This window comes from Abrus precatorius, unplaced genomic scaffold (genome assembly GCF_003935025.1).
Source record: "Abrus precatorius isolate BTA unplaced genomic scaffold, Abrus_2018 Scaffold8, whole genome shotgun sequence".
NCBI lineage: Eukaryota > Viridiplantae > Streptophyta > Magnoliopsida > Fabales > Fabaceae > Abrus > Abrus precatorius.
Window position 1 is genome coordinate 30,687,650 of NW_020874428.1, and position 24,902 is coordinate 30,712,551.

At 32.0% G+C, this 24,902-nt stretch overlaps 3 protein-coding genes across 11 annotated transcripts; all 3 read left to right on the plus strand.

Annotated features, from left to right (window-relative positions):
* Nucleotides 1-228: 228 nt before the first annotated feature.
* Nucleotides 229-14,569, plus strand: LOC113847880 (serine/threonine-protein phosphatase 4 regulatory subunit 3-like). Of its 7 annotated transcripts, none has more exons than XM_027477184.1 (25): nt 229-392; nt 465-756; nt 2,731-2,811; nt 3,339-3,438; nt 3,585-3,669; nt 3,772-3,821; nt 4,095-4,174; nt 4,327-4,386; nt 5,135-5,234; nt 5,325-5,402; nt 5,659-5,726; nt 5,840-5,908; nt 5,993-6,070; nt 6,156-6,251; nt 6,755-6,825; nt 7,371-7,448; nt 7,540-7,633; nt 9,822-9,920; nt 10,608-10,825; nt 10,909-11,023; nt 12,423-12,554; nt 12,636-12,743; nt 12,814-12,923; nt 13,010-13,111; nt 13,194-14,569. In XM_027477184.1, exons 2-25 carry the CDS (start codon nt 712-714, stop codon nt 13,729-13,731), a joined length of 2,655 nt encoding a protein of 884 aa, XP_027332985.1. In that variant the 5' UTR covers nt 229-392; nt 465-711; the 3' UTR covers nt 13,732-14,569. The 7 variants fall into 7 exon arrangements, 6 of the variants coding, with proteins under 6 accessions (XP_027332985.1, XP_027332981.1, XP_027332987.1 ...); XM_027477185.1 differs by having other exon boundaries at nt 266-392; nt 476-756; XM_027477180.1 differs by having other exon boundaries at nt 263-756; nt 13,173-14,425.
* A 1,922-nt stretch (nt 14,570-16,491) lies between these two features.
* On the plus strand, nt 16,492-19,456 carry LOC113874690 (outer envelope pore protein 16-2, chloroplastic-like). Its single transcript, XM_027512904.1, has 6 exons — nt 16,492-16,623; nt 17,587-17,638; nt 18,284-18,315; nt 18,463-18,496; nt 18,847-18,914; nt 19,316-19,456. Exons 1-6 carry the CDS (start codon nt 16,492-16,494, stop codon nt 19,454-19,456), a joined length of 459 nt encoding a protein of 152 aa, XP_027368705.1.
* A 2,410-nt stretch (nt 19,457-21,866) lies between these two features.
* LOC113847295 (zinc finger CCHC domain-containing protein 10) lies at nt 21,867-23,672 on the plus strand. Of its 3 annotated transcripts, XM_027476302.1 has the most exons (3): nt 21,867-22,045; nt 22,244-22,275; nt 22,343-23,524. In XM_027476302.1, the coding sequence occupies exon 3, from the start codon at nt 22,449-22,451 to the stop codon at nt 23,226-23,228; it is 780 nt and encodes a 259-aa protein (XP_027332103.1). In that variant the 5' UTR covers nt 21,867-22,045; nt 22,244-22,275; nt 22,343-22,448; the 3' UTR covers nt 23,229-23,524. The 3 variants fall into 3 exon arrangements, with proteins under 3 accessions (XP_027332103.1, XP_027332101.1, XP_027332100.1); XM_027476300.1 differs by lacking the exon at nt 22,244-22,275 and having other exon boundaries at nt 21,891-22,045; nt 22,343-23,672; XM_027476299.1 differs by lacking the exon at nt 22,244-22,275 and having other exon boundaries at nt 21,891-22,047; nt 22,351-23,524.
* Nucleotides 23,673-24,902: the final 1,230 nt, after the last annotated feature.

A 24,902-nucleotide genomic window follows, 5' to 3' on the forward strand; every position in this document is an offset into this window, starting at 1 on the left:
TAAATTTTCATAATAACTGAAAATTCATATATTTTCAGATTTGAGTTTCTTAAGAAACTTAAACAAACACATAAAATTTTTTTTGTAGTAAATTTTTTCAAAATAAATGTTACTTTTTGTGAGAAAAAGTTACTAACAATCAGCTCACAAAAATTAACGTATTAAAAAAATACTGTATGGGAAGTGTGTCTCCCTTAAAAGTAGAGAGGAATGTGAAATTACAAACTCAAAGAAAAACGGGGGAATCAGTGCGGCGGTGTACTTCACAACGGCCCCGCATTCACTCGGTCCCTTGTGATTAAATTGCGAAGAAAGAAAGAAGCGCGCAATCACATGGATCAGCGCGGGCACTGAAGTCAATGGCTTATTCGTAATTGACAAGAACCCCAAGGGTATTAATGCGATTCCACATCATTAATCCAATACGTTAATAGTTTTCTATTCCTCTTTTTGCTTAATCGAAGGTCGGGGACAGTCTTGCACAGAGAAACAATATTAAAGAGGAGGGAGAGAGAGAGAGAGAGACAGAGAAGAGGAAGGAGAAAGTTCACGCTGCTATGTTAATGGCGGTTAGGGTTTCCTGCTGATCCCGCGAATTTCAATTCCTTTGCTGTAATCGCTTTCCCTGTCATTCTCCTTCTCCTCAAAACCCTAATTCGACGCCCCCAAGATTGAGTATGCTCGTTGTTGCTTGAATTACAAGGAGTAGTGATGGGAGCGCCAGAGAAATCACAGCCAAACGCTAATTCGATGCAGGCAAGTCTGCTCTATTGTAATTGAAAACCTTCAGCTGTGCCCTAGAATCTAATACATGCATATTTCTGCTATTGATGTTGTTTGGAGTCCGCGTTTCGATTTAATTTATTGAAGGCTTTTGATATACTCTAGTGTTAGCATGTAGTTTCTTCAACTTTTTATTTCTTTAATTTCTATTTTTTATGCTATGCATTTTTTGCAGTTAGTAGATGGAAATCCTTTTATTCTACACCTGACGAAAACTTTTATGTATTTCTTAGTTGTGATATCAACCGCGCTTTTTAATGGCAGTTGCTCACTTGCTCTTAATGTGGCTACCATGTTCATACATACATACATATATATATATATATATTTTTTTTTTTTTTCTGGTGTGTATAATAGATAGTTCATCTCATAAGAAATGGACTTTTTAAAGTCATCTAGGATTGGTTAGGCACTCAAATATGGTTCTGTTCTTCTGTCCGTTGAGAATTGGGGTTGTTAGGTGCCAACTAAATTATCCAAGCATAGCAAGTAGGCTAGATATATGCTTCTTGTTGTAGTATTAATAATTGGCTATAATTTTATGTAAATTATGTCCAATAATTATTAGGAAGTTGGAAATTTAACTGAAGGGTAAGAATTTAGTTGTTACCTTCAAGCCATGTCATGTACCTGTAGTTTATCAGGGTTTGGGCTCATGCTCTTTACACTGCAGTTATTAGACAAGGATCCAATAATATTGTAATGTTTGACTTGAGAACTTTCACTAGGCACAGACTAATTTGTAACATAATCGAATTTCGTGATGCCAGATCCTGGGATGTCATATCCAAATTGGTTGAATAATATTCTATACTTTTTATTTTTGAAAATTTTATCTTTTACTTTAATATGCGATGATGGAATTTGGAAAGTTGTTGTCATTTCCCTGGGAAGTGCCCTAGTTGTGGAATCATAGTCCAATTTATAGTCTTTTGATTCTGTCAGCTTGGTGGTTACTAATGTAAAAAGCATTTTTTTCCCTCGTGGGTACCGTCCTCAACTTTTTGCTTTTGGCACCCTGTATGCAGTTTGACATGCTGCATTTGCCGTCAGTAGTTTTATATTTATATTTTTAGTGCTTTGATATTGGTTCTATGCAAAAACACTCCTATTACAAGTGAGAAAATAATATCATATCTGGTGTTAATATTCTCGTGAGAGGTTCAAACCCTTGTTACATTTCTATAACTTTTGATTCTTTGCATGCCAATTTCCTCAAACAGTTAGAATTAGCTTCTGAAAAATAGAAAAATGTGCCTAATTTGATATTTTCAGCTGACTTGGAAAGCTTCTTCAGTTCATTTTGGAGAAATGATTACAAAAGATGTTTTCTTGCACAATTAGGAACCAAAAACATTATTCCACTTGGTTTTCAGAACCGAGAGACGGGGAATGGAGTGAATTTGTATTAAGGATGCATAATAATGATAATTTTTATTTTCAGTCTTTCATGTTTTTGAAATACTATTTACCTGTAAAGAAACTTCTTTTGTTTATACTGTGTAATTTGGGTTTATATGTCTTTTCCTCCTTTTTCTGATTCTGCTTCTAGTCTTCTACCAATTATAACATAAGAGAACTTGGAAGTTGGGGCATTCTTGTTTCATTTGGCTCATAGAAAGCATTTTTCTTTTTGTTCTTGGTTTGCAGCTAGTAGTTGCTTCACATTCCTTCTATTTGTTCCACAAAATTATTTTTGAAGGAAAAAAGATAAAAAAGATGGCTGAGAAAAGGAATTATGCTTTAGATTTCAGTGATTCAATCACAAAAAATAAACTATTTTTACAAGCGTCAGCATTTGGTCTGCTTAAGATCAATGTATGTAGTTATTTGCTTTTCTTTTTACTCATATTGTAATGCAATTTGGTTTTATATTGCTATAATCTGTGGTTGGAAGACATATGAATGATATCTTTTTACTTAATCTCTCTTCTAATTGGATTTCAGCGTGTCAAGGTATATCGTCTGAATGATGGTGGGAAATGGGATGACCAGGGCACTGGACATGTCGCCATTGATTATCTGGAGGTTTGTTGTTAATCTTTTTTATTATGATGAAGATTTCATTTGTGACACGCCAACTTTATTAACTTCATCATTTGATAATGTAGCCAACTACTACACCTAGTGGAATTTGTTTTTTGTTGAAGCTTGCATGTGTGATTGACATGCTTGTTACATATATTTGGTCCCTTAATATTTGTTTTTGAGCATGCCTTAGGCATTTTTCTTTACCTTTAGAGTTATAAATTTATAGTATTATCTATTTTTTGCATATTCTCCTTAAGAATGGGTGAATGTATTAGTTTTACTGATGAGCACTGCTTTCTTCTGATATCTGATTACCTTGCATTACACCTGTCACTTTCCCCATGTTAAAATATGTGTGATTTAGAGTTAGTATGATTTTAGTATTCAAAGGAATAGGTAGTCAAAGGTATAATGCTGTATGTAAATGCATATTATTTTAATAGCTGGCTTTTCTTTTCTGTTTTCTTTTTCTTGGACAAACGTTTAGATTCCTTGCATTGTGAATAAAAATTCTTATTATGCAGCGATCAGAAGAGCTGGGCTTATTTGTTTATGATGAAGAAGACAATGAGACCATACTTTTGCATTGCATCAATTCTGCTGATATTTATAGGAAACAAGAAGGTAGTTGGTAGCTTTTGTGCTCCCTTTCATGCTCTTTATCTCTCCGTGTCAGTCTCTCTCAATACTGGGTAGTAGCCATTCATTTATTCATGAAACTTGAGGGTTTCATTGTGTTTATCTGTTTGGTGGATGCTTTTGTCCTGCAGATACAATTATCTCATGGAGAGATCCAGAATATGCTACAGAACTGGCACTTAGCTTCCAAGAGCCAACTGGCTGCTCTTACATATGGTAGCAAATAAATAATGATTTAAATTAGATCACTTTTTTTTTTCCTGGGTTTTGTTTTTGCTGCTATAGATTGAGCTTAATTACCTTGCTTACTTCATTCAGGGACCATATTTGCAATGTGCAGAGGAATATGCATTTTAATACTTTAAATAGTAAGTTGTTGCAATTTTTTATCTCATTATTACCTGTGCCTTTTGAGTGTACTTCTGCTTTTTGTAATATATTACTGGTAATGTATTATTTGAATTGTGATATGAAAATTGATTCTTAGGAGCTGGTTGTTAGCTTCAGTGACAAAATAACATGTTCTACTGAAGTGTGCTGTTTACATACTGTTTGTAACCATTGCTTTTGCTATAGTTGCCTAAACAGCTTGTTGGCTATTTTATGGACTAAGTATGACTATTTTTTGGCTTTTATTTCAGCTGAGCCATTCCACAGCGTTAATGGCGATTTAAGGGAGTTGCCTGCTGTTGAGCTATCAACACTTCCTTTGATTCTAAAGGTTTGGAAATTTCCTTAATCTTCTTGTTTATTTCATTTTTTTATATTTTGTATGTTTGGTTATTTATTTATTTTCTTTCACAACTGTTACAACACTCACATGCATGCAATGAAACAATTATATGTTCATCAATTTTTCCTTTTTCTTTGCAGACTGTGGTTGATAGTGGCATTACAGATCAGTTGCGGCTTACAGAACTACTATTAAGTGATGTAAGCAAACATAAAACTTGGGTATTTCTGCATGTTTTGTTCCTCTCATTCATTTAAGCTTTGATCTTTTGGTTGCAAACCTACCCTTTTTGTTGTATGATTTCTAGATTTCTAATGTCGTTGATGGTGGAGAGTTTTCTGTAACTCAGGACCTAGAGCTTTTGTATCCCAATAACAATGCATTACAAACTTATTCTATTATATGAGCATTAAGAGCATTCATTCAGTAAAGTTTTGATGTAGATTTTGCAGTGGTAAAAGGCATATTATTTGTGCAATGTGGCTAGACAATGGAACTTTTGATTTTTCTAACATGCAAGTTTTTTTTATTTTTTTGTTGGCAAATCTTATCTAAAATCTAATTTGGATGATGTTATTACCATATATAAAATGTAAGGTATGTTTCCTTGATTAGTTGTAAGGAAAAATATCACAATTCCTGAAGATGTTGTGCTTCTCAATGTCATGTTATGAATATGTATCGCACAGGAGTTGGGGCATATGTCATCCTGATGATGATGACTTCATTAATTTTTAGTTGAAATATCATAAATGATACACATCACTAATGTCTATCTTGTTTGCATCATAAGCTGGGTTAATTCATTCCTTTATGTCTTGTTCCTTTTTCTTATCTTGAAGCCTACTCATTCATCTGTGTGCCAGCATCTAATAGACTGTACAAACAAAATCTTTTTTCTTGTATATTTTATATGTGCATCCTTTTACATTGGTGTTTACAATGCAGCAAGAGTTTTTTCTAAAGCTGATGGAAGTATTCAGAGTGTGTGAAGACTTGGAAAATATGGATGGCCTTCACATGATTTTCAAAATAGTCAAAGGGATCAGTCAGTATTCATTTTTATATCATTTTAATTTGGATCCCTATTTTTTCATTTGTCTTTATTCATTCTTCTGATATGTTTTCTCTATTGCAGTTTTGTTGAATAGCCCACCAATTTTTGAGAGAATTTTTAGTGATGACTATATAGTGGACATTATTGGTTCCCTTGAGTGTAAGTGGATTCTTCAGAAATTAATTTCCCAATTAAATGAGGTTTTCATATTTAGCCATTTTTTGATATATTTTTTCTGTTGCAGTTTTGCTTTTAAATTTAAAATGTTTTTTTATGATATGTTGGTTGTGTTTTAGCATTCCTTACCTGTTAATACTTGTTTAAAGTTGATTAATGTTATTTATAGATGATTTCATTTCGTGATTCTTTGGCTCTATTTCTTAAGAGTTCTGAACCATGTTTTAGCAATTTGCAGATGATCCAGAGGTTCCTTGTGTTCAACATCATCGTAAATTTTTAAAGGAGCATGTTGTTTTTAAGGAGGTATGTTATTTCTTTCTTTCATTTCTTTTTTGGAAATCTGCAAAGTAGTAGGTATATCTGTAGATGTGGTAGGAAATTTTACCAGGTAACATTTCACCTATTTTCTCTTGTAGGCTATACCTATAAAAGATCCTGCTGTGTTGTCAAAGATACATCAGACATATAGAGTTGGTTTTTTGAAGGTGAAGTTCTTACTCTTTTTAAGCCTTTTTTTGCTAATAGCTTTATTCTTTTATGTGATCTTCACCTTCTCTTCTCGCTTTCAGGATGTTGTTTTGGCTAGAATCTTGGATGAGGCTACTAGTGCAAATCTTAACTCCATAATACATTCAAACAATGCCTTTGTAAGATTTGATTAGCAGAGAATGAAGACATATAATTCAATACAATGAGTGTTGTCCTTATTGTTGACTATTCTGTTATTTTTAGGTTGTCTCTTTGTTGAAGGATGACAGTACATTTATCCAGGAGTTGTTTGCTAGGCTAAAATCAACCACCACTTCTCAAGAATCAAAGAAAAACTTGGTAAGTCTTGGTGAAGATATTTTTTCATTTACTTCTATTGGCTATACTTGGAACCAAAGCTATTCCCCCCACCCCCCCCCAATGGGCCTCATCACCCACCAATTTAGAGGCTAACAAAGAGTGAACATTAGAGGGGTATTGAGTTCTCCTCACATACCCTTATCCTTACATTTTGAACTCTTGAGACAGAGAAAACTATCTGCTTCCCATTCTTTTATCCAAAAAGTCGTGTACATTATGATGCACCACAACAGAGTAACTAGGCAGTTTCTTGAGCATTTATTTTGCTATCAAAGTAGGGGCTGTGTTTTACATTTTCAGATGGACTGTGTAAATCTTATCATAGATTGAGGTTTTATGCTAGTGTAGAATTCTTCCTATCTTGTAAGTTGTACTGTTATAGTGGTTAATTGTTAATGCTGCCATGTTTGATGTTCATTATCTTCCACAGATTCTTATTCTAATTTTCTAAATAGTATTTGCCTCTTATATGGGATGGACAGGTCTATTTCTTGCATGAGTTTTGTAGTTTGAGCAAGAGCTTACAAATGGTCCAGCAGCTTCGGCTTTTTAGGTATGTCACCATGACATGGTACATTGTGAGACAGCCTGTTTTGATGCTTGTCTTCATCAATTTCATATTCAGTTGCTGATGTTCATTTTCAATCTTAGAGATTTGTTTGGGCAGATTTTGGTTTTACCTCTTGATTCTAAAATCAGTGTCTCGCTTGCTTTTTATTTATTCTTTTAAGAGTTTATTTGGCAAAGCATGTAAAAAACTGATGCTGCCTTCTTTTCCTCCCTTAATTTTGGAAGTGTATGGTAGCTTTCAGTGGTTATCAGTTTTTCTTGGTCTGTTATAAAGTACCCATTTGTGGACCTAATTAGAGCTTTTCAACTTAGCATCGGTGGAAGTATTTAAATAATAATTTGCACGCGCAGCATGGTATTTTCACATAATGTATGCTAGCAAGTTTTACTTACTATATCACAGCTTGTCAAGGCAATTTTTATGTTTCGTTGTGAAAAATCACTTTAATCTTTTTAATGGAACTATGTTAGCATTGGGGATTTATTGAATCCAATTGGTTATTAATTGCAAATTCTGAATGTTTGTAGAGATCTGATGAATGAAGGCATCTTTGATGTTGTCACCAATGTTCTGCAAAGTCAAGACAAGAAGCTTGTGCTGACTGGGTATTGATTTCCCCTATGTCAGTTTGATCTGCATAAAATTCACTTGATTGTTCTGTTTCTTTCTAATAGGATAATATTGTGATGGTTGCAGAACAGATATCCTCATTCTTTTCTTGAATCAGGATCCTAATCTTCTGCGATCCTATGTTGTTCGGCAGGAAGGAATTGCTCTTTTAGGACTTTTGGTATGCTTTATATGCAACCGTGTTAACATATTCTTCCTATCTAGATGACATGCATATGTAAAGTATTAGCAGAAATCAAGTAACCTTGTAGGCTAACCTATATATGATGCGCTCTGCTGCTGTTATGCAATTCTGAAACCAGAAGTCTGTTGTGTTGTTTAGCAGGATGTTTTGCTTGTTTCCTTATATGTAGATGCTTGCTAGTTTGAAATATTGCTGCAACCTGTTGTAGAATGAACATGTGTAGTCTGATAGTAAAACTGGTGTATTACTATAAAGAATGAATGCAAGCCATGGTATAATCTTGCTAAAGGTTGACTTCAGAGCCAAAGGTTGATTTCAGAGCCAAAGGAACGGAATTCAAGATTGAAACAATGGTCTGTTTTGAGAGTAAAAACTGTCAAAAAGTTAATGTAAGAAGTAACCGCGGGTAATTGTTTTAGTAAAAAATGGAAGATGAGGGAGTAGAAAGATAGAAAGGAACCTGAAGAAGTCAAGCTTCATAACTTCTAAAATTCTCCCTGAACTAAGTATTGCATTAAAAGTAAACGGGTGTTTGTCAAACTTTTAAAATTAGATGAGTAGGATAATTTTTAGTCTGTGGAATTGGTTTCCAAATCTTTCTCTAAAGTTCTCCTTGAGCTGAGTATTGTCTTAAAAGTAAAAAAGGGTTTATGCAAAAACTTTACCGGATGAGTAGGTTAATTCAGTTCTGTGGAATTGGTTTCCAAATTTTCTCTAGAATTCTCCTTGAACTGAGTATTGTTCTAAAAGTAAAAGGGTGTTTGCCAAAATTTTAAAACCAGATGAGTAGGATAATTCAGTTTTGTGGAATTGGTTTCCAAATCTTGTGTGTTTGCCACCAACTTGAATTTTGAAAATTCAGTTCATCTGTAGTCATTTTTAAGTGAAAACTAGACAAAATCACTGAACAAAGTTTTCAAATTTTGAATATTATTATTTTTCTTTTTAGATTTTTACTGAATAAAATTTTTTAGTTCACTCTTTTGAATCTTTTCCTGCTTCATTCATTTTTTCAAAGATGACTCACCAAGCAATATTTTGGTAAAAAAAGTATTTATTTTATGGAAGAGTATGAAGAGGAGGATACGACATTCTCACTACCCTAGAGCCTGAGTCCTGTAATAAGCATGCCAAACTTTCTGAATGTCTAACAGAGAAACACCTTCAAAGGGACCATGGGCATCAGAGAGAGGAAAACATAATGCATCATAGAAATTTTGAGCTTGTTAGAACAGCAAAGACAGAGCATACTACAATTTCTATGATTCTGAAGTTTATTTCACTTTATTAGAATATGTCGACTGTCAAAATTTAATCAGAGACCAGAGTAATTAATATTGTCTGCTACACTGCTGTTACGTATTGCGGCACCATGCCATGGTCACTACAGTTCTATCATCTTGTTTGCAGTTGAGATAGCAGCTGTGATGGCTACTGTAGTAAACTGGAGGAGACTCCTGTTTTGCCTGCCGATTTTGGGATCCCAACCCCCGCTAGAGATTTGAGAAAAAAAATTTAAGGAATATTTTTCATATTTTAGATCCTTTTCTCCATCAGAGTGAAACTGGGGCTGAAGAATCATCTTTCTTTGACAAACCCTGCTGCCAATACCTTTTCTTTCAAGCAGCAATTAAGCATGTTCCCAACCTTTCTTTTACCAGCAGAACACCTATTTGCTTGTCCTTTTTCATTGCTTAAAATTGTTTTTTCCTTAAAAGAAATTCTGGTTCTAGTCATTTCATTGCTTAATTTCACTTTCCTCTGTTTCCAACCTCAGTTGTGTTCTTCCAATTCTTTTTATTACCTTATGTTCATTGACTCTCCTTGTACACTTTCTATTATTAATAATTAATAAGAATGTTTTAAGTTTCAAATGCTTTTGATTTTTGAACATTTATATGTCTGTGTATAAATTATTTACACTGTATCCACTATATAAGTACAGCAGCCACTCCATGTACTTGCTTTGTGCTAGTCTCTGGAAGTTACTGCTATATTAGGAACTAAGTAAAGTCCAATTATTGGGAGGCTAAATATTGATCCATGAATGCTATCTACTGGGTTCCAATATTTATCATTTATCTGTTATACACCTAGTTATAGTTTTTACCTTTTTGGGAAGGCTAGTTGAGCATTTATTTATTACTCATGCTATCATGTACAGGTTAAAGGAATGCTAACAGATTTTGAAGAGAACATGCACTGCCAGTTTCTTGAAATTCTTCGCAGCTTATTGGACTCATGCACATTATCTGGACCGCAGGTTCCTGTTACTGTTATTTTCTTGAAACTTTCAATTTACCTTGTTTTCAAATTGTTTTTGTTTGACTGTTATTCTTCTTGGATAAAATATATTTTATATTTGTGTTTATTTTTGTACTTCTTAATTTCTAACGAGAGAAACCTCATCTTTGACTTAAAATTTATCTAGTTTGGTTCATTATCCTGACATGAGTTGTTTTGCAATTAATCGTTGTATGTAGTTTAAGTGGTAAATCTTTTTGCTCCTTATCATTAATATTCAAACTTCTCTGTTGGTTTTATGCTTGATCTGGTGTTGCTGCAGCTTGCTTATGTAACTTTTTATTTGGGGGGTTATCACCTACTGGTAGCTTTGTATATGGATTTTGGAGTCAATTCAATTTTGCTGGTTCAGATTTGAATGTTGTGTTCTGTTTGACCTTATATTTACTCATTCTTCAAAAAGTTTGTCAGTTAAAATTAATGTCAGGTTGAAGTTTTTTCTTGCTTAGCATTTGAAGTCAACATATTTAAGTTTTGTTTGTGCAGGTATGAATTTTGAATGTTAGTTGTATTTTATAATATATCTGCTGAATTGTTGGAAAACTTTGTCAATTAAAGTTTCACGTAAGATGGAAGACTTTTGTTATGTTTGTAAGATAGGCACTTTGGAACTTGTTTTATTGATTGTTTTAGTTTTATCTGACAGAGGGACACTATTATTGACATTTTCTTTGAGAAGCATTTGGGTCAACTGATCGAAGTTATAACAGAATCTTGTCCTTCAGAAAATAGTGCTGATGCAATTGGAAAGTCAATAGGTCCTGGACTTCAAGTTCAGTGTCAAAGTCGAACAAAGCCAGAGATACTATCAAACATATGTGAATTACTATGCTTTTGTGTCCTACATCACCCATACAGAATAAAGTATTTCCTTGTTGCTCTGCAGTATCAAAGTTGAGTCCTTGCTGTTAAACATGAAAATCATGGATCTCTCTTGCTGTTTTTAGGTGCAACTTTCTTCTTAATAATGTGATTGAAAAAATTTTGCTACTAACACGGAGAGCAGAAAGATACTTAGTTGTTGGTGCTGTCCGATTCATTCGAACTATTCTCTCCCGCCATGTAAGTTTAACATTTATGCTAATACTGTTGACTTGAAAAAGAATATATGAATAATATTAATCTGATGATTACCCTACAAGGGGAATTTACATTATACAGACAGATTCCTTTTATTACTTTTGTATAATAGAGCTATGTTACAGGCTATAAATCTCTCCTAATAACAGGTAATTAAGAAATAAATCTGTGCACAGAAAAATACCGGAAAAATAAGGAAATAACTGTTAATAACTTTCTAAACTGTTCCAGTGTGAAGTGTGGGGAAAATGCAAATTGGTTGAAGATGCCAAGGACGTTTCTTGTTTAAGTTAAATATCTCACTTTTGTCAATAGCAGCTGCCCTGGTGGCATGATATGGCAATGTAGGGGTTCCCACTGTGGTGTTGGGACCATGACATCTGCAATGGCTGCTGTATCTTAAATGATGACTTTTACTGTAGTGAAACGAGTTTCCATTTTTTTATAGAAAGTTTTTTTCATTTCATTATACCTTGGTATGATTAAATCATGTGGTTCAGTATGATCACAAATGGTATAAACCGGAGAGGTAATCATGTGGTGGCCAAAATAACCGCGGGAATTGTGTGATACTATTAAGGAGTAGTGAAGTATGGAGTTCTGCTGTTTCAAGATCCCCTGGCTTTTGCTGCAACATGCAGTTAGCAGAGTTGGATCAAGGATGACCTGATGCAATCTGAAGTGAAAAGACGATGAACTTTTTAAAATTTTTTTTTAATAAAGTTAGGCAAGTAACTTTCTGCTTAAGCGTGTAAGAAGGAAACCTATTTTATTAGTCTATTACTGTGTATCCTTTGCAGTGCTTGAGAACAGAGCAAAGGAATAAAAATTGGAATTTGAACTTGGGTGATTAGGTTGTGCATGAGTTATGGGTTTATTTTAAAATGTCTTATATATGAGTTGCTTCTTTACTTGCATGTTATTTTATAATTATATTTTGTTAGATTTGTGTTTAAGTTGTTTTCAGATCAATTCTTCTTTGAAGAATTATTGCATTAAGCATTTTGTTTATGATACACTTATAGATCATTTATGTATTTCAACTATTTTTCATTGTGTTTCTAAATCTTATGATTAAAGAATTGAAAATTAGCTTATCTATTTATGATTTGAATCATTGTCTGATGACCTTGTACCTCAGAATTATAAATTATTTTCTTTCTTGGATTTGCTTTTGAACCATGTTTTGAGCTAGAGTTTTGTCTATTGCAATTTCGTCTTTCTTTAGATATCTTATTTTCTGCAATTAAGTTGTACCTCTGGTAATTTGGAGCTCATCATCCTGACTGTTACCAAAGTAAATGTTTTTCCATATAGAAGCAGAGTTCATTAGCATGCTCTATGTGCTTCTCATCTAACAGTTTGGTGTGTTAACCTGCAGGATGAGCATCTGATAAATTATTTTGTTAGGAATAACGTTCTTAAACCAATTATCAATGCCTTTGTTGCTAATGGCAATCGCTACAATCTATTCCATTCTGCTGTTTTGGAACTTTTTGAGTTTATTCGAAAGGTGACAGTCTTAATAAGTATTTGTTGTGAATCTCAAATGCCTCTAACAATGTTGCACTGATAATGTTGTTGTATTGTGTAGGAGAATCTGAAATTGTTGCTGAAATACATAGTCGATTCCTTTTGGGACCAGTTGACGAAGTTTGAGCATTTGGTTTCAATTCACTCGCTGAAAGTAAAATATGAGCAGGTTAGTCTTTTTTTATTATCATGACATCTGGGCCAACTACATAGTTTTGAGTTGACATGCTTGCTTGCAGTGTTTGGATAATGGTGGGACAAAAGATGCTGCTACTGTAGTGGACCTTCGAAGACGAAATGATGAGCGTGCTCTGGAGAAAGAAGAAGAACGCTACTTTAGTGAGGATGGGTACATATCTTAATCACTATAGGTGATTTTCAATTTTTTGTTTTCAATTATCATGGAATTTCATAACTTCTGGTGATTTGATCAAGTGATGAGGAGGATATTGCTTCTGCATCTGTTCCATGCAATCAGAAAGGACACCAACAACCTAATCTATCCAATGGAGTTGCTGCAAGCTATTCACAGTTAAGGTAGATTTGTGTTTCTTGTTATTTTGTTTAACTTTGCGGATGTCCATATGCTGTAAGGTAGTTTATTGATCTTGATTTTCAGTCCAAGGTCACTGGTGGACTATGATGATGATGAGGATGATGATGATTACAAACCACCACCAAGGAAGCAGCCAGAAGCTTCTGAGGAAGATGAGGGGATAATGGAATCTCTTAGGCTGAAGAGGAAATTGCCTTCAAAGGATAAGGAGCCTGAACATTTGAAGAAACAAAAGTTATCGAAGAATTCAAAATCTAAAGAAAGTGTTTTTGCTGCCTTGTGTTCAACATTGAGCCAAGCAGTGCTACCTAGTAAGAAAACAGCAATCAACATTAATACAAGTGCTCGGACGGTTGAGGGGCGGATGGGCTCAAGCGAAGACAATCAGGAAGATGGACCAGATCTTTCTAGAAGCAGCTCCAATAATAGCAACGTTGCAGTTGAAGATAACCATGTAGAGAAAGATGCTGCAGCCCCTAGAAACTTTTCTGATCGCTTGCATGCAAAATCAGACAACAATCACAACATGCAATTGGGTGGAGAGGAACGTCCGTTAGTTACCCCGAAATCATCGCCAGAGATGGCTGTAAATGGATCGTAAGCTTTCAGAATCATATGCAGGAAGGCAGATTGTTTGTTATATTTGACGTATAGATTTTGATGGTGGCTAAGTGGCTGGCTGACTACATGAGCGACATAGCTTTGAGACAAAGGAATTTTACCTACAAAAGGGTAAATTCTGGTTATGCGTTGCATCGAGGACGTGGACATGGAGATACTGTACAGTGCCACTAAGAGGCGGGAAGATATTAATATAGCGATGGGTGGGTCTGCTCCTATTCTTCAGTCTGTTATTTTGGGCTTTGAGCTTAGTAGTTGTTGCTTTTGTATGACATTCCTGAGCAATAATTTTCTGTATTTTCCCCATCTCCAAATTTTACCTCTTCCAGCTCGTTAACTTTCGTAGTTTCTGCCAGAGAATCCAGGGTGCAGTTGAGGGGTGATCGTGTTATCATTATTCCCCTTAAGTATTTGAAGAACTTGATAGAGGGCGCCAATATCTTGCCCTGCACAGGCTTTCGTTGTGTTTTTTTTCTTTCCCTCCTTTTTTCAGTGGTGGATGCGTTAGTAGGAATACGTGCAGTGAGTTTCGAAGGCCATTTTTTCACAAATGTAGGGAATCATCATCTGTTGTAAATCTCTATTAACTGTTGCGTATGCAATGGACTCTTCATGCAGTTCTTCCACATCGCCATCGGAGCTGGATTTACACTACTACTACTACTATTATTATTATTATTATTATAATAATAATAATTATTATTATTGCCTGTGACACATCGTTTAACTTTACAGTAGATACGGCAAATGTGGTTTTGTATTTCTCATTTATTACAAGTTACAATAAATTTAATTATTTTTTTGCTATAATATTTTAGCCTTAATATGACTTTTAAACTTGTGATGGATTCAAGAAATAAACCTTATGTAGGTCAAAATAAATGCTGGTTACGTATTAATTTTAAATAATTTGCCCACAATAATATGAAATAATTTTCGTCTGTCATTCAAATAATGAACTTACATGACTTGATTGTATCAAAATGAAATTAAGAATTCTTTTATTGTAATTTTAAGAATGTAATCTTGTTATATATTTTTAGGATCGAAATGATGATATTTCTTAAATAGTAAAAAAATCAAAATTTTTTTTATTGTTGAAGCTTATTATTATTATTATTATTATTACTGCATGTCATTCAAAACCTTGTAAAAATTAAAAACATTTATATAGATTTTTCGTTGATTAAATGTACTATATCCTTAAAAGAAATTTGAGCTTTTATAATATAATATTAATATTTTATTTTGAATTTTTTAATATGTGTAGGCCAATAAAATTATTGTAATGTAGATATATTTGGTTAAGTAAAATTAAATAAAGTTATAATAAAGTAATTTTTAATAAACTCCCAAGTACATAAAGTTTAAGGCTCACACGGATTATAATAAGGGGAAATGAGCCTTTAGAAGGACCATTTGTAGCGTCCATTTAAATTCTCTCTATGTATTGCTCAGCATTTATGTAAAGTTGTGTCTGATTGAATAACAAATTATAAGATAGATTTTGAGAAGTAAAAAAATTCTAATTATGTGAAAACCGAGTTACAATCCCTACATAAACAGGACCCTGAAAAATTGTAAAATCTACCCATTTCTTTCTCTCCAACATCTTGTCATAATCAAATGAAGGAAGATTGTGCTGTCTCTTCCCGTCCTTTCTCTCACCCATTTCTTTCTTCATATTTCATATACTAAACAGTGTTTTAAACCAACTAATATACCAACTCTCAGAACATTGTCTTAAAATATGTTTATACTCAGCAAAACTTCAAGAATTAGGCTTTAAACGTCTTAGGACTCAATAAAATGCTGCTTATACGAAAGTACATTATACGTTGGTTTGTATTTTTCTTTTTTAACATAATGAAATGTACGTTGTATGAATTACAAATAAAATTATATATCATATATTTGTTTCGGTTAAAAATCATTCCTTTTAGTCATTTTAGTAACTATTTTTTTTACTGAAATTTTTTGTCCAGCTGTATGAACTTTACTCTAAAAGAAATAAAATTAATGAAAGATACTTCTCTATTAAATATTACAATTAATTAACTCAACTTATTTTAATTCGTAAGTAACATTTGAAAACAAACAATTATCTTTAGTTTTTAATAAAATCTTATTATTTATTTTTAATTTGACATAATTGATAATGCGAAGGTTTTTATTATTACAAGATACAAATATGAAATGCATTTACTAAAATCTTTTTAACATTGAAATATATCTAACATATGATAATCTCAAGAATGTAATTAAAAATTTAAAACTTGGCTTGATTTGGAGATCGTGGCCTAAGGATCAGGATTTAGTCCCGTTTTGGCGGAATCTGGAACGTCAGGTCAAGCAAAATTTTGCACACTGTGGTGTAGTTATGGGACTGAATTCGGATCCGAAGTAGACGACTCAGTCGTAAGTTTCAAGGAGTTGTACTTGCACGAGTGAGCTGAATTCAGCCGCCATCATCGGACTTTCAGTGATACCAAAGAGATACGTGTCATTTTCACTGACAAATAGGTTGCCACCAACAGCGCATTCTCGTAATTTAGGAACTTTCACGTGTGGGTCATAGAAACACGTGTTGTCCGACCCATATTTTCTGCATCTCGTGTCTCTAATGGCTTTCTTTTTCTTCTTTGTTATTCTCACTTTGTTTTGAGTTCGAAATAATAACAAGAGAGGATTTGAACCAAAATATTGTTGGGTGTAGTGAATGCAAATTAAATTAGTTAAGATGAACAGCAGCAGCAACTTGGAGACACGATCCCTGCTTGATGAGCTTAGTAGCTTTAAAAAAGAGGGACTCTTCAACCTTGGCCACCCTCTTTTCAATCGCATGGTTGAGTGCTTCGTCAAATCTGCTGGGGTACGTTCCAAAATTACTCTCTCTCTACTTTGCGGTTTGTTTCCATTTGATTTTTTTTTTTTACTCAAAATCTCATGCAAGTCAAATATCTAGTTCCATTTAAATTTGATTCGGTTTTTTACTCAAAATGTCATCGAACCAAACATAAAACTTATATATAGTTCAGTTTAATTCGATTTGAATACGACATGAAAAATGAATCGTTTATATTTATTTATTTATTTATTTATTATTTTTGTAGTTTTTAAAATTTTATGTATTATTATATTACTTCTAATTTTTTTGTATAAGTAACTAAAAATTGAAATTAAATCTATAAAAAAAATAGGGGAAAAATTTTTACTATAAGGATAAAATTATGAAAAGATGGTAAATTTATTGATTGAAAAAAAAATTCAATTGAAAAAAAAGATGCTATACAATGTTATGATGAAATTTATTAACAAAAAGTTTTTATATAAAAATTGTAATAAAAAATAATACAAATATATTTTAAGTACAGTTCGGAATAACTTTAATAATGAAATTGAAAATTAAACTGAATTGCAATAGAAAATGCGTTTTTTTATATTTTTTATTTGATCGATTTTTCATTTTATCGTTTAGCGTTCTAAAAATGGTTTGGTTTTGGACACCTCTGTACACAATGGTAGATTTGAATAATAATTTAATTAAGTATTTGTTTGATAATTTTTTATTGAAAATTATATTATAAATTTGATTATTAAATAAGATTTATTAATGTCATTTTTAAAAGGTTTGTTTAAATAAAATAATCGGAAAATTTTTAACGTAAATTTTCGAAATTATTAGCTATCTTTTCAATTTCTTTTGAACATGTTCAATATTATCGTGCGTGCACATATGCATGCATGTATGTGAATTTTAACTCTCTTCACTCTAATAGTCTTGCTACTTGGTAGTTGCTATCGCTAGCTGATCGGGTTCCTTCATTTCTTCCAGATTGGAGCGATTCAATATGTGTTCCGCGAGGCCTATTTCTCAGCCGTTGAAGGTGCAATGATTCCCCCTCCCCTTTGTTGTTAGTATTGTTGTTGTTGTTTATTTTGCAAGTCTTTGCAGATAGAACAGGATAAACAGGGTTAGATTGGAATACTAATTAATATTTTTGTTTTACATGTTTTGTACAATATCCTTTTATGTAAATTACTTATCTTTGGAGACTTGCACTCGACATAAATTTCTTTTTTAATCTTAAAAGTTACACTTTGGGGATTGAATTATCAATACTTTACCCCGCTTGAAAATGAAATGGAGGTGATTGAAATTACACTCACCTTCTTTAAACCTTAACAGAGTTCAGTTTAATTTTCCCCTTTTTCATTTTTTGCATAAGAATGTTAACTTATCGATCCTAGAAAAACTAATAGATATTTATTATTTATTAATACTATCCATGATATGGGTTCATGTAGGTCCACAAGTTCCTGGCGCCAAGAAGCATAGTTTGCATGGTCTTAGAGGTAACAGTCCAATTATAATTTTTGAAATTATTAAGAGTTAGCAGACATTGATCCTCCCCAAGAAGAAAATAAATTTTGGGTCTTTTAGTTATTACTCGAAGCTTTGCTGGGGGTCCCAGGGAAGCTTTAAATTGGGGATATGGTAATATTGATTTCACTCTCTTTCGTACATGCAGGAGAGAACAACTGCAAATCCCTTGAGGCCATGGTGAGTTTACATAAGAACTTCCAACAATAACATATAACGCTCTAAGTGAACTTGTAATGTCAATCTGTGCTATATTAGATGCACCTTTGTCATATTCCATTGTTTTTTTTCCCTTTTAATTGTTGTCTTTTTGTTCCTCTTCTTCAGGTGAAGAATACGGGGATGGAGTCCCTTCAATGGGGTAATGATACATTTTCTCAACCCAAAAGGACATCGTATGAATTTACAAACGATTTGACTGTAAAGTTGATCATGACTATTAAAATGTTTGATTTCATGTTAAATCTACGTTTTATTCCACGTTATTAGTTGTAGTTTCTCTTTTAGATCCATGTTTACATGCTTTCTAACGTGTTTTTAAACCGTGTATGTTTTCTAGTTTCCTCATGCTGGTATTTTGTGTTAAGCCATATTCCATAGATCAAATCGTTAATTTTCTCTGTTTTCTGTCTCTTCAAGGAGGATTATGTAAGACCTGTGCCACATTTTAAGGTTCGATGACAAATGAACCTTGATTTATATAAAATGCAGGATCTACTGCAGCACTATATTCAGGGCTCACATATTCGCTGAAGGAAGCTCGTGGAGTTCAAGATTGGGTAATGTTATTCTAAACAACAAAATTTATACGCTTTTTTTTAATATATACAGAAAGGAACAACAACGAACCTCCACTGTTCACTAGGGTGAACAATTCATGCTTATTGACTTGCAGATTTGGAATATTTTGGCTTATTTAATCATTTCAATCAATAATTAATTAGTCCCTTCTTCTTGAACAAATTTATTAACGACTCTTGTATATTTTCTTCGTTAGCATAGTGGATATGCCATCTTAGTATCAGCTCATGTTTGGTAATAGATTGATTAGAAAAATAATTATTTTATTTTTAATAAGTTATCTTAGAGAACTGACAAAAATATTTTAAAATAAGCTGAATCAAGCATACATGCACGTATAATTAAAGAGCACATAATCATTTTTTTACGTTGGGTGCAGAAAAATATCGCAGTCGCGGGAGCCATAACTGCGGCGACAATTGCAGCTGCAGCAGAAAACCCAACTCCTGAACATATTGTGCAATGTGCTATCACTGGAGCCGCAATCTCCACCGCTGCAAATCTTCTAAATGGAATATAAACGAGTGTCGTATTGAGATTGATACCTTTTTTTCTTTTCTCTTATAAATAATTTAGAAGGTTTTTCTCTTAAATTTGTTTGTTCTTTTAATCACTACTGTTTTGAATTCTTGAGGTAGTAGGTAAGCCCCATTTCTTATTAGTAGCTCTTGATTTTCTCATCAAAAAGAGTAGCTAACAATCTAATTTTATCAACTTCAATACAGAACTTCAATAAAAATAAATAATTTTCTTGTTGGCTTTAGAAGATGTTTCTCGTTATCCACTTTAATCTCCATCTTTGTACTTACTTTATGCCTTTTTATTTGTTTATCTTTTTTATTGCTCTCTCTCTCCCCAAGCTGTGTCCACTATTGCTTCTGCTTCCTTTGGATACAAAGGAAAAGAAGAGAGAGGAGGGGGAAAAAAAAAAACGGATAATGATTTATTTGCTTTTATTGAGTTGAAGGGAAAGTGAAAGAAAAAGAAGAGAAAATTTTGGATTCTAAAAATGAAACTTAAACCTCTTCATTCTTTTATTTTTATATTTTTTCTTCTACCAAACAGAAATGAAATTCAAAATTAAATAGCACTAGTATAGGATAGGAGTGAAAAACAAAAGTTAAAAATTTTAGCCAAGTATTAATCTACATATTGTATTTAAGATAAGCTTTAATTGAGCTTTTATAATTATTTGTTTTTAGTTTTTATATTTAAAATATTTACTTAAGTTTGCATCTTTAAATTAAATATTCTATTTTAAAATTTTATTTAAGAATAATAATTATAATAATTAATAAAAAATTATAAATAAATAGAGAAAAATATGAACTAAATGAAATATTATAAAAAAAAATTAATTTTAGGTTGAAAATTTTAATTTCAAGTGTTTAAAAATTTATAAAAATTAAAAGATAAAATTGCAATCTATGATAGTACGACAGTGTTGCCGATTATGAAGGAAAATGTATTTTTAGTGTATTGAAGTTAAAGAAAAGTAATGAAAAATGATAAAATTTTATTAAAAAATAAAATATTTGTTACTTTGATAATATAAAAATATATTCAATGTTATATTTTTAATAAAAATATTTAATGTTAAAATTGTAAAATAAATGAGTAACTAATATTTTGAGATGGTTAAACGAGTAACTTATATTTCAAAATGGTTCTTTTATCAACCTATATCAATGCATCAATTTCATGTTTTTTTAAAATTGGAAAAAGTAAAGAGATATCATAATATATTTTTAAAATTATTCACCTATTTTTAAAAATTAATGTATTTAATTTAGGTAGTTGAATTAGTCTAATTTAAAATTATTAAATACCAAGGGTATAAGACCATTTATTTTATTTTATCCAATGTAACTTTACTCTCTTTTTTTTCTTTTAAATTTTTGAGCGAGTTCTGATGAAGCATCATAAGGATATCCAATAAGTACTAGTTTTTAAATTTGTTTTGAGTATCAATTTATATTTATATTTTTACATCGTTCAATATCTGTCATATTGCATAATTCATTAAATAAAAATATCAACTTATAGAGAACCCTTGAACAGACTATTGCTTAAGGAGAGACACGTCGACCAGAATTTAAATTCTGTCGAAAAATCCAAATATATTTCATGAATATTAAACTGTTATTCTATCACACTGTATTTCAGTGTTTGTTTGTGAGTTTATTTTAAAGAATAAATATTCTTTTTATTATTTTTAATCAAACTTAAAAAATGATTATATATATTTTTTATAAGAAAGTATGACTAAGTGTGCATTTGTAAATGTAATTAATTAACATACATTAATAAAAAAATAAGATTTGTAATTATATTATATTTTAAAATGTAATATATTTTTATCAAATATTTAAATTTAATCTATTTTTAAAGTTTCTGAAAAAATGTTAAATATGTTTAACTAATTATTTTAATTATTTAACAATGATGTAAAAAATTATCATATATATACATATTTCTTTTAAATAATTTTTTTTATTCTTATCAATACATGTTAGTTTTTATTAAAAACTAATTATATATATTGATAATTTTATAAACAATTGTATATTTTTTATATTAAAAAAATAACAAAAGTCATCTCACGCAATTTTTTTATTTTTATTATTAATATTTATTATGATACTCTTAAATTTAAAAAATATTAAATACTCTCTAAATTATATTAATATATTAAAAATATTTATTTATTTAAATAAATTACTATTAAAATAAATTGACACAAATTATTCTGTATATAATAAAATAAAATATTAAAAATATTTATATATTTTTTAAATAAACTACTAATTTTACTGTTAAAATAAACTCTCATAATTATTCCATATATATTAGAACATATAATACCTTTCAATTTTCATGTCACCAAATAATTTACCTTTATTATTTGCCTAATATCCTACTGTCGGTTTATCGACGAGGCTTTTTATTTCAAATTTCATTCTTCAGCGCATTCATGAACCCTAATTTCCTTACTCAAACACGCGCCGCACTGACTGAACAGATTGGAGTCCTATCCAATTTCCTCAATTCTTAATCTAAGTTTCAAGATCGGAGAAAAAAGACAACTTCTTCCTCATTACCGGTTCAGGTAAGATCTTTATCCGATTCACTTCCTCTAAATTTCACACAATTCCTCGATCTTTATTTTGGTTTCAATTCTTTTAATCTTTTGTAGATTTCAAAATTATTGTTGATATAGGGGTTCGATTTGTTCATTCTTTTTCTTTTCTTTTCTTCTTTTATAACTGTACAAGAACCCTAACCCTGATTGCGGTTGCATTCTCAGCGTGCCACAATGCTCGTGATTCATTGAGTTTTGTAAGATTTGCAACGTTGGTTTTTTCGCACATTTGTAACTGGATGATTATTCTGTTTTTAATTGCAGGTGTTGGCGTTCATAGGTTGCAATTAGTTTTGGGGGAGGGGGAATTTTGATGCTGTTGAGTTCATTTGTGTGTTGTAAGAGCTACGTCTGAGGACATACATAGAACATGTCAAGTAAGAAGGAAGAGAAATCTCAGGCTGCGGCTGAAAGAATCAAGGCTGCAGCCTTGAGTGCTGCGAAAGGTCTTAGTCGTGCTCAGGCCGAAAGGGCGGCAGCTGCGGCTGCCCGGAATGTGAATGCTTATGGACAGAAGGAAGAAGGGCCTAGCAGATGGCAGGAGAAAAGGGAAGCAAAGAGGCAGATGTATTTGATGAGTACTGAGAAAGCTGTTAAATTAGGTGAAAGAAAGGACCTTAAACCGACAATGTCGACTGTGGGTGGCACAGCTCAGTGCCAAAAGTGTTTCCAAAGTGGCCACTGGACATATGAATGCAAGAATGAACGGGTTTACATTTCAAGACCATCCAGGACCCAGCAACTTAAAAATCCTAAACTGAGGGCAAATGTCTCTGTGACTTATGATTTGGATGATAATAATAAAAATAATTCTGTTGCTAAGGAGGAAAAGGCTAAAAAGAGTTCCAAAAAAGCCAAAAGGAAGCATCGGTCTGACTCTGATTCTGGCAGTGATAGTGAGGATTCAGTTTTTGAGACTGATAGTGGTAGTGGGTCATCATCTGTTACGGGATCAGATTATTCTTCGGAAAGTAGTTCAGGTTACAGTTCATCATCTGATTCAGAGGAAGAACGGAGACGTAGAAGGAAGAAGAAGCAGAAGAGAGGAAGACGGAGGAGGTACAGTACATCAGAATCAGATTCTGTTTCAGACTCTGATTCTGATGATAGAAGCAGCCGGAGAAAGAGGAGACATAATCGAAGACGGTGAGTGAAACTGAAGAATGTGCGGAGCAGCCTAGAGTTTGGTGGGTCGGTGCTGGGTAAGTTACTTGCTACATGGATGCAATCATCAAGTTTCAGCAGATATGGTGCTTATTATGATATGGGTAATGTAGAATAAGCTTTGCTAGCTGCTGCTGTGGTTGTATTAATTTTCTTTTATTACTTTGTTTTCCTGAAGATATTCCGAAGTTAGATTTAATCTTTCACATTTAACTTCATGGACGTGCTCTCTATGTTTTCGTTAGATGTTAAGCAGTAAGATGGTTTGGTTTTTGCAATTGATCCTAGTTTAAAATGCTGTCATGCGTATACTCTCATTTACAACTTACTTATTGTATAGTTTGAGAGTTTCATAGCTGAGTTGTTTCTTGCATTTTCGATATCTGAGGACTTTAATGCATTTTGATTATACATCAAATTGAGCTTGAGCTTATTGCTGTTGTGATGGGGATCATAATACTGTGATTTAAGTGGAAGCGTAACTTATTTTGAGGCCTTCGGCTTTTTTTTTTATCTCGACTAGAGCTTAAACACTACCCCTGTTAAGACATGATGAAGAATGCAAACCTCCTTACGCATTTTGGTTGAATTGAGCTATCTGGTTTGTTAAATTGCTTTATTCATTGGCCTTTGTTTGTGAGTTTGATTTAGAGGAAAGGGGAGGATTTGCTATAAAACTACTCATTGTTTAGGAATTATTAAAAATAGAGGGGAAGGAGTACGAGAATTTTAGAAGCCCTCTAAAACTCTCAGCCTTTATTTCAGGGGTCGATTTTGGTAAAGGGAGGATAAATTTTTAATTTTAAATAAATATATTTAAGATTAATTTTTTAAATTGAAGTATAAATTGATATATTAATAAAAATTTAATATATTAATCATGTATTTTAAATAAATATATCTTCATTTAAAAATTCTTTTTTTCAAACATCTTTAGGTTATATTTGAATAGAGTGTTCTAAAATTATTACAATCTATGATTTGAATTATAAAAAATAATTTTAAAATATAATATAATCTTAACTAAATGATTTTTATTTTTTTTATTTTTTTGATAGGTAAAATAAATATTATTAGAGAGTTTAAGGAAAACTTAAAATTCATATACACAGTAAAAAATTACTTACTCAGAGAAATAAAAAATAAAAATATACTTATACAAAGTTAAGATAGATGTAATTTCGTGAGTTTAAATGCCATTTCTAGGACATCAGAATAATAGAATCTAGGACTTTCTTCTTATTCAAAACTTCCTTCTTATTCAAAACACCAACAATTCTATTTTTATGTAACCACAAAGACCACACTGTACTTACTCAAACAATTAATAATTATATCCCTTCTATTTTACTACAGCTAACACTAACCTAAAAAAGCAAGTGAGTCGATAAATCTGAAGACAAAACTAATGAGAATCCAAGCTAATGCATAGTAAAGTACTAGAAATGAGATGAAATTAAGCACATAAAATTAAGTACGTTAAAAATAAATGAATTAGAAGTTCTTTCAAACTATGACAGAAACAACAAATTATATTATCAATTTGAACATCACGATCAATAAACAAACCTTTATATAGAAGAATATTCAACAATAATTGCCAAGAAAATACCAGACACTTAAGAGGAACTTTATCTTTCCATAACCTTTGCAAGACATA

What these genes read in the sequence shown, in the direction of transcription:
- LOC113847880 (XM_027477180.1), top strand. Translation starts at nt 712, where the DNA reads ATGGGAGCGCCAGAGAAATCACAGCCAAACGCTAATTCGATGCAG. An exon ending in CAAACGCTAATTCGATGCAG is followed by an intron (nt 757 to 2,730) that starts GCAAGTCTGCTC and finishes ATTGGATTTCAG; the next exon opens with CGTGTCAAGGTATATCGTCT. An exon ending in TCGCCATTGATTATCTGGAG is followed by an intron (nt 2,812 to 3,338) that starts GTTTGTTGTTAA and finishes CTTATTATGCAG; the next exon opens with CGATCAGAAGAGCTGGGCTT.
- LOC113874690 (XM_027512904.1), top strand. Translation starts at nt 16,492, where the DNA reads ATGAACAGCAGCAGCAACTTGGAGACACGATCCCTGCTTGATGAGCTT. An exon ending in CTATTTCTCAGCCGTTGAAG is followed by an intron (nt 17,639 to 18,283) that starts GTGCAATGATTC and finishes TCGTACATGCAG; the next exon opens with GAGAGAACAACTGCAAATCC. An exon ending in GCAAATCCCTTGAGGCCATG is followed by an intron (nt 18,316 to 18,462) that starts GTGAGTTTACAT and finishes CCTCTTCTTCAG; the next exon opens with GTGAAGAATACGGGGATGGA.
- LOC113847295 (XM_027476302.1), top strand. Translation starts at nt 22,449, where the DNA reads ATGTCAAGTAAGAAGGAAGAGAAATCTCAGGCTGCGGCTGAAAGAATC.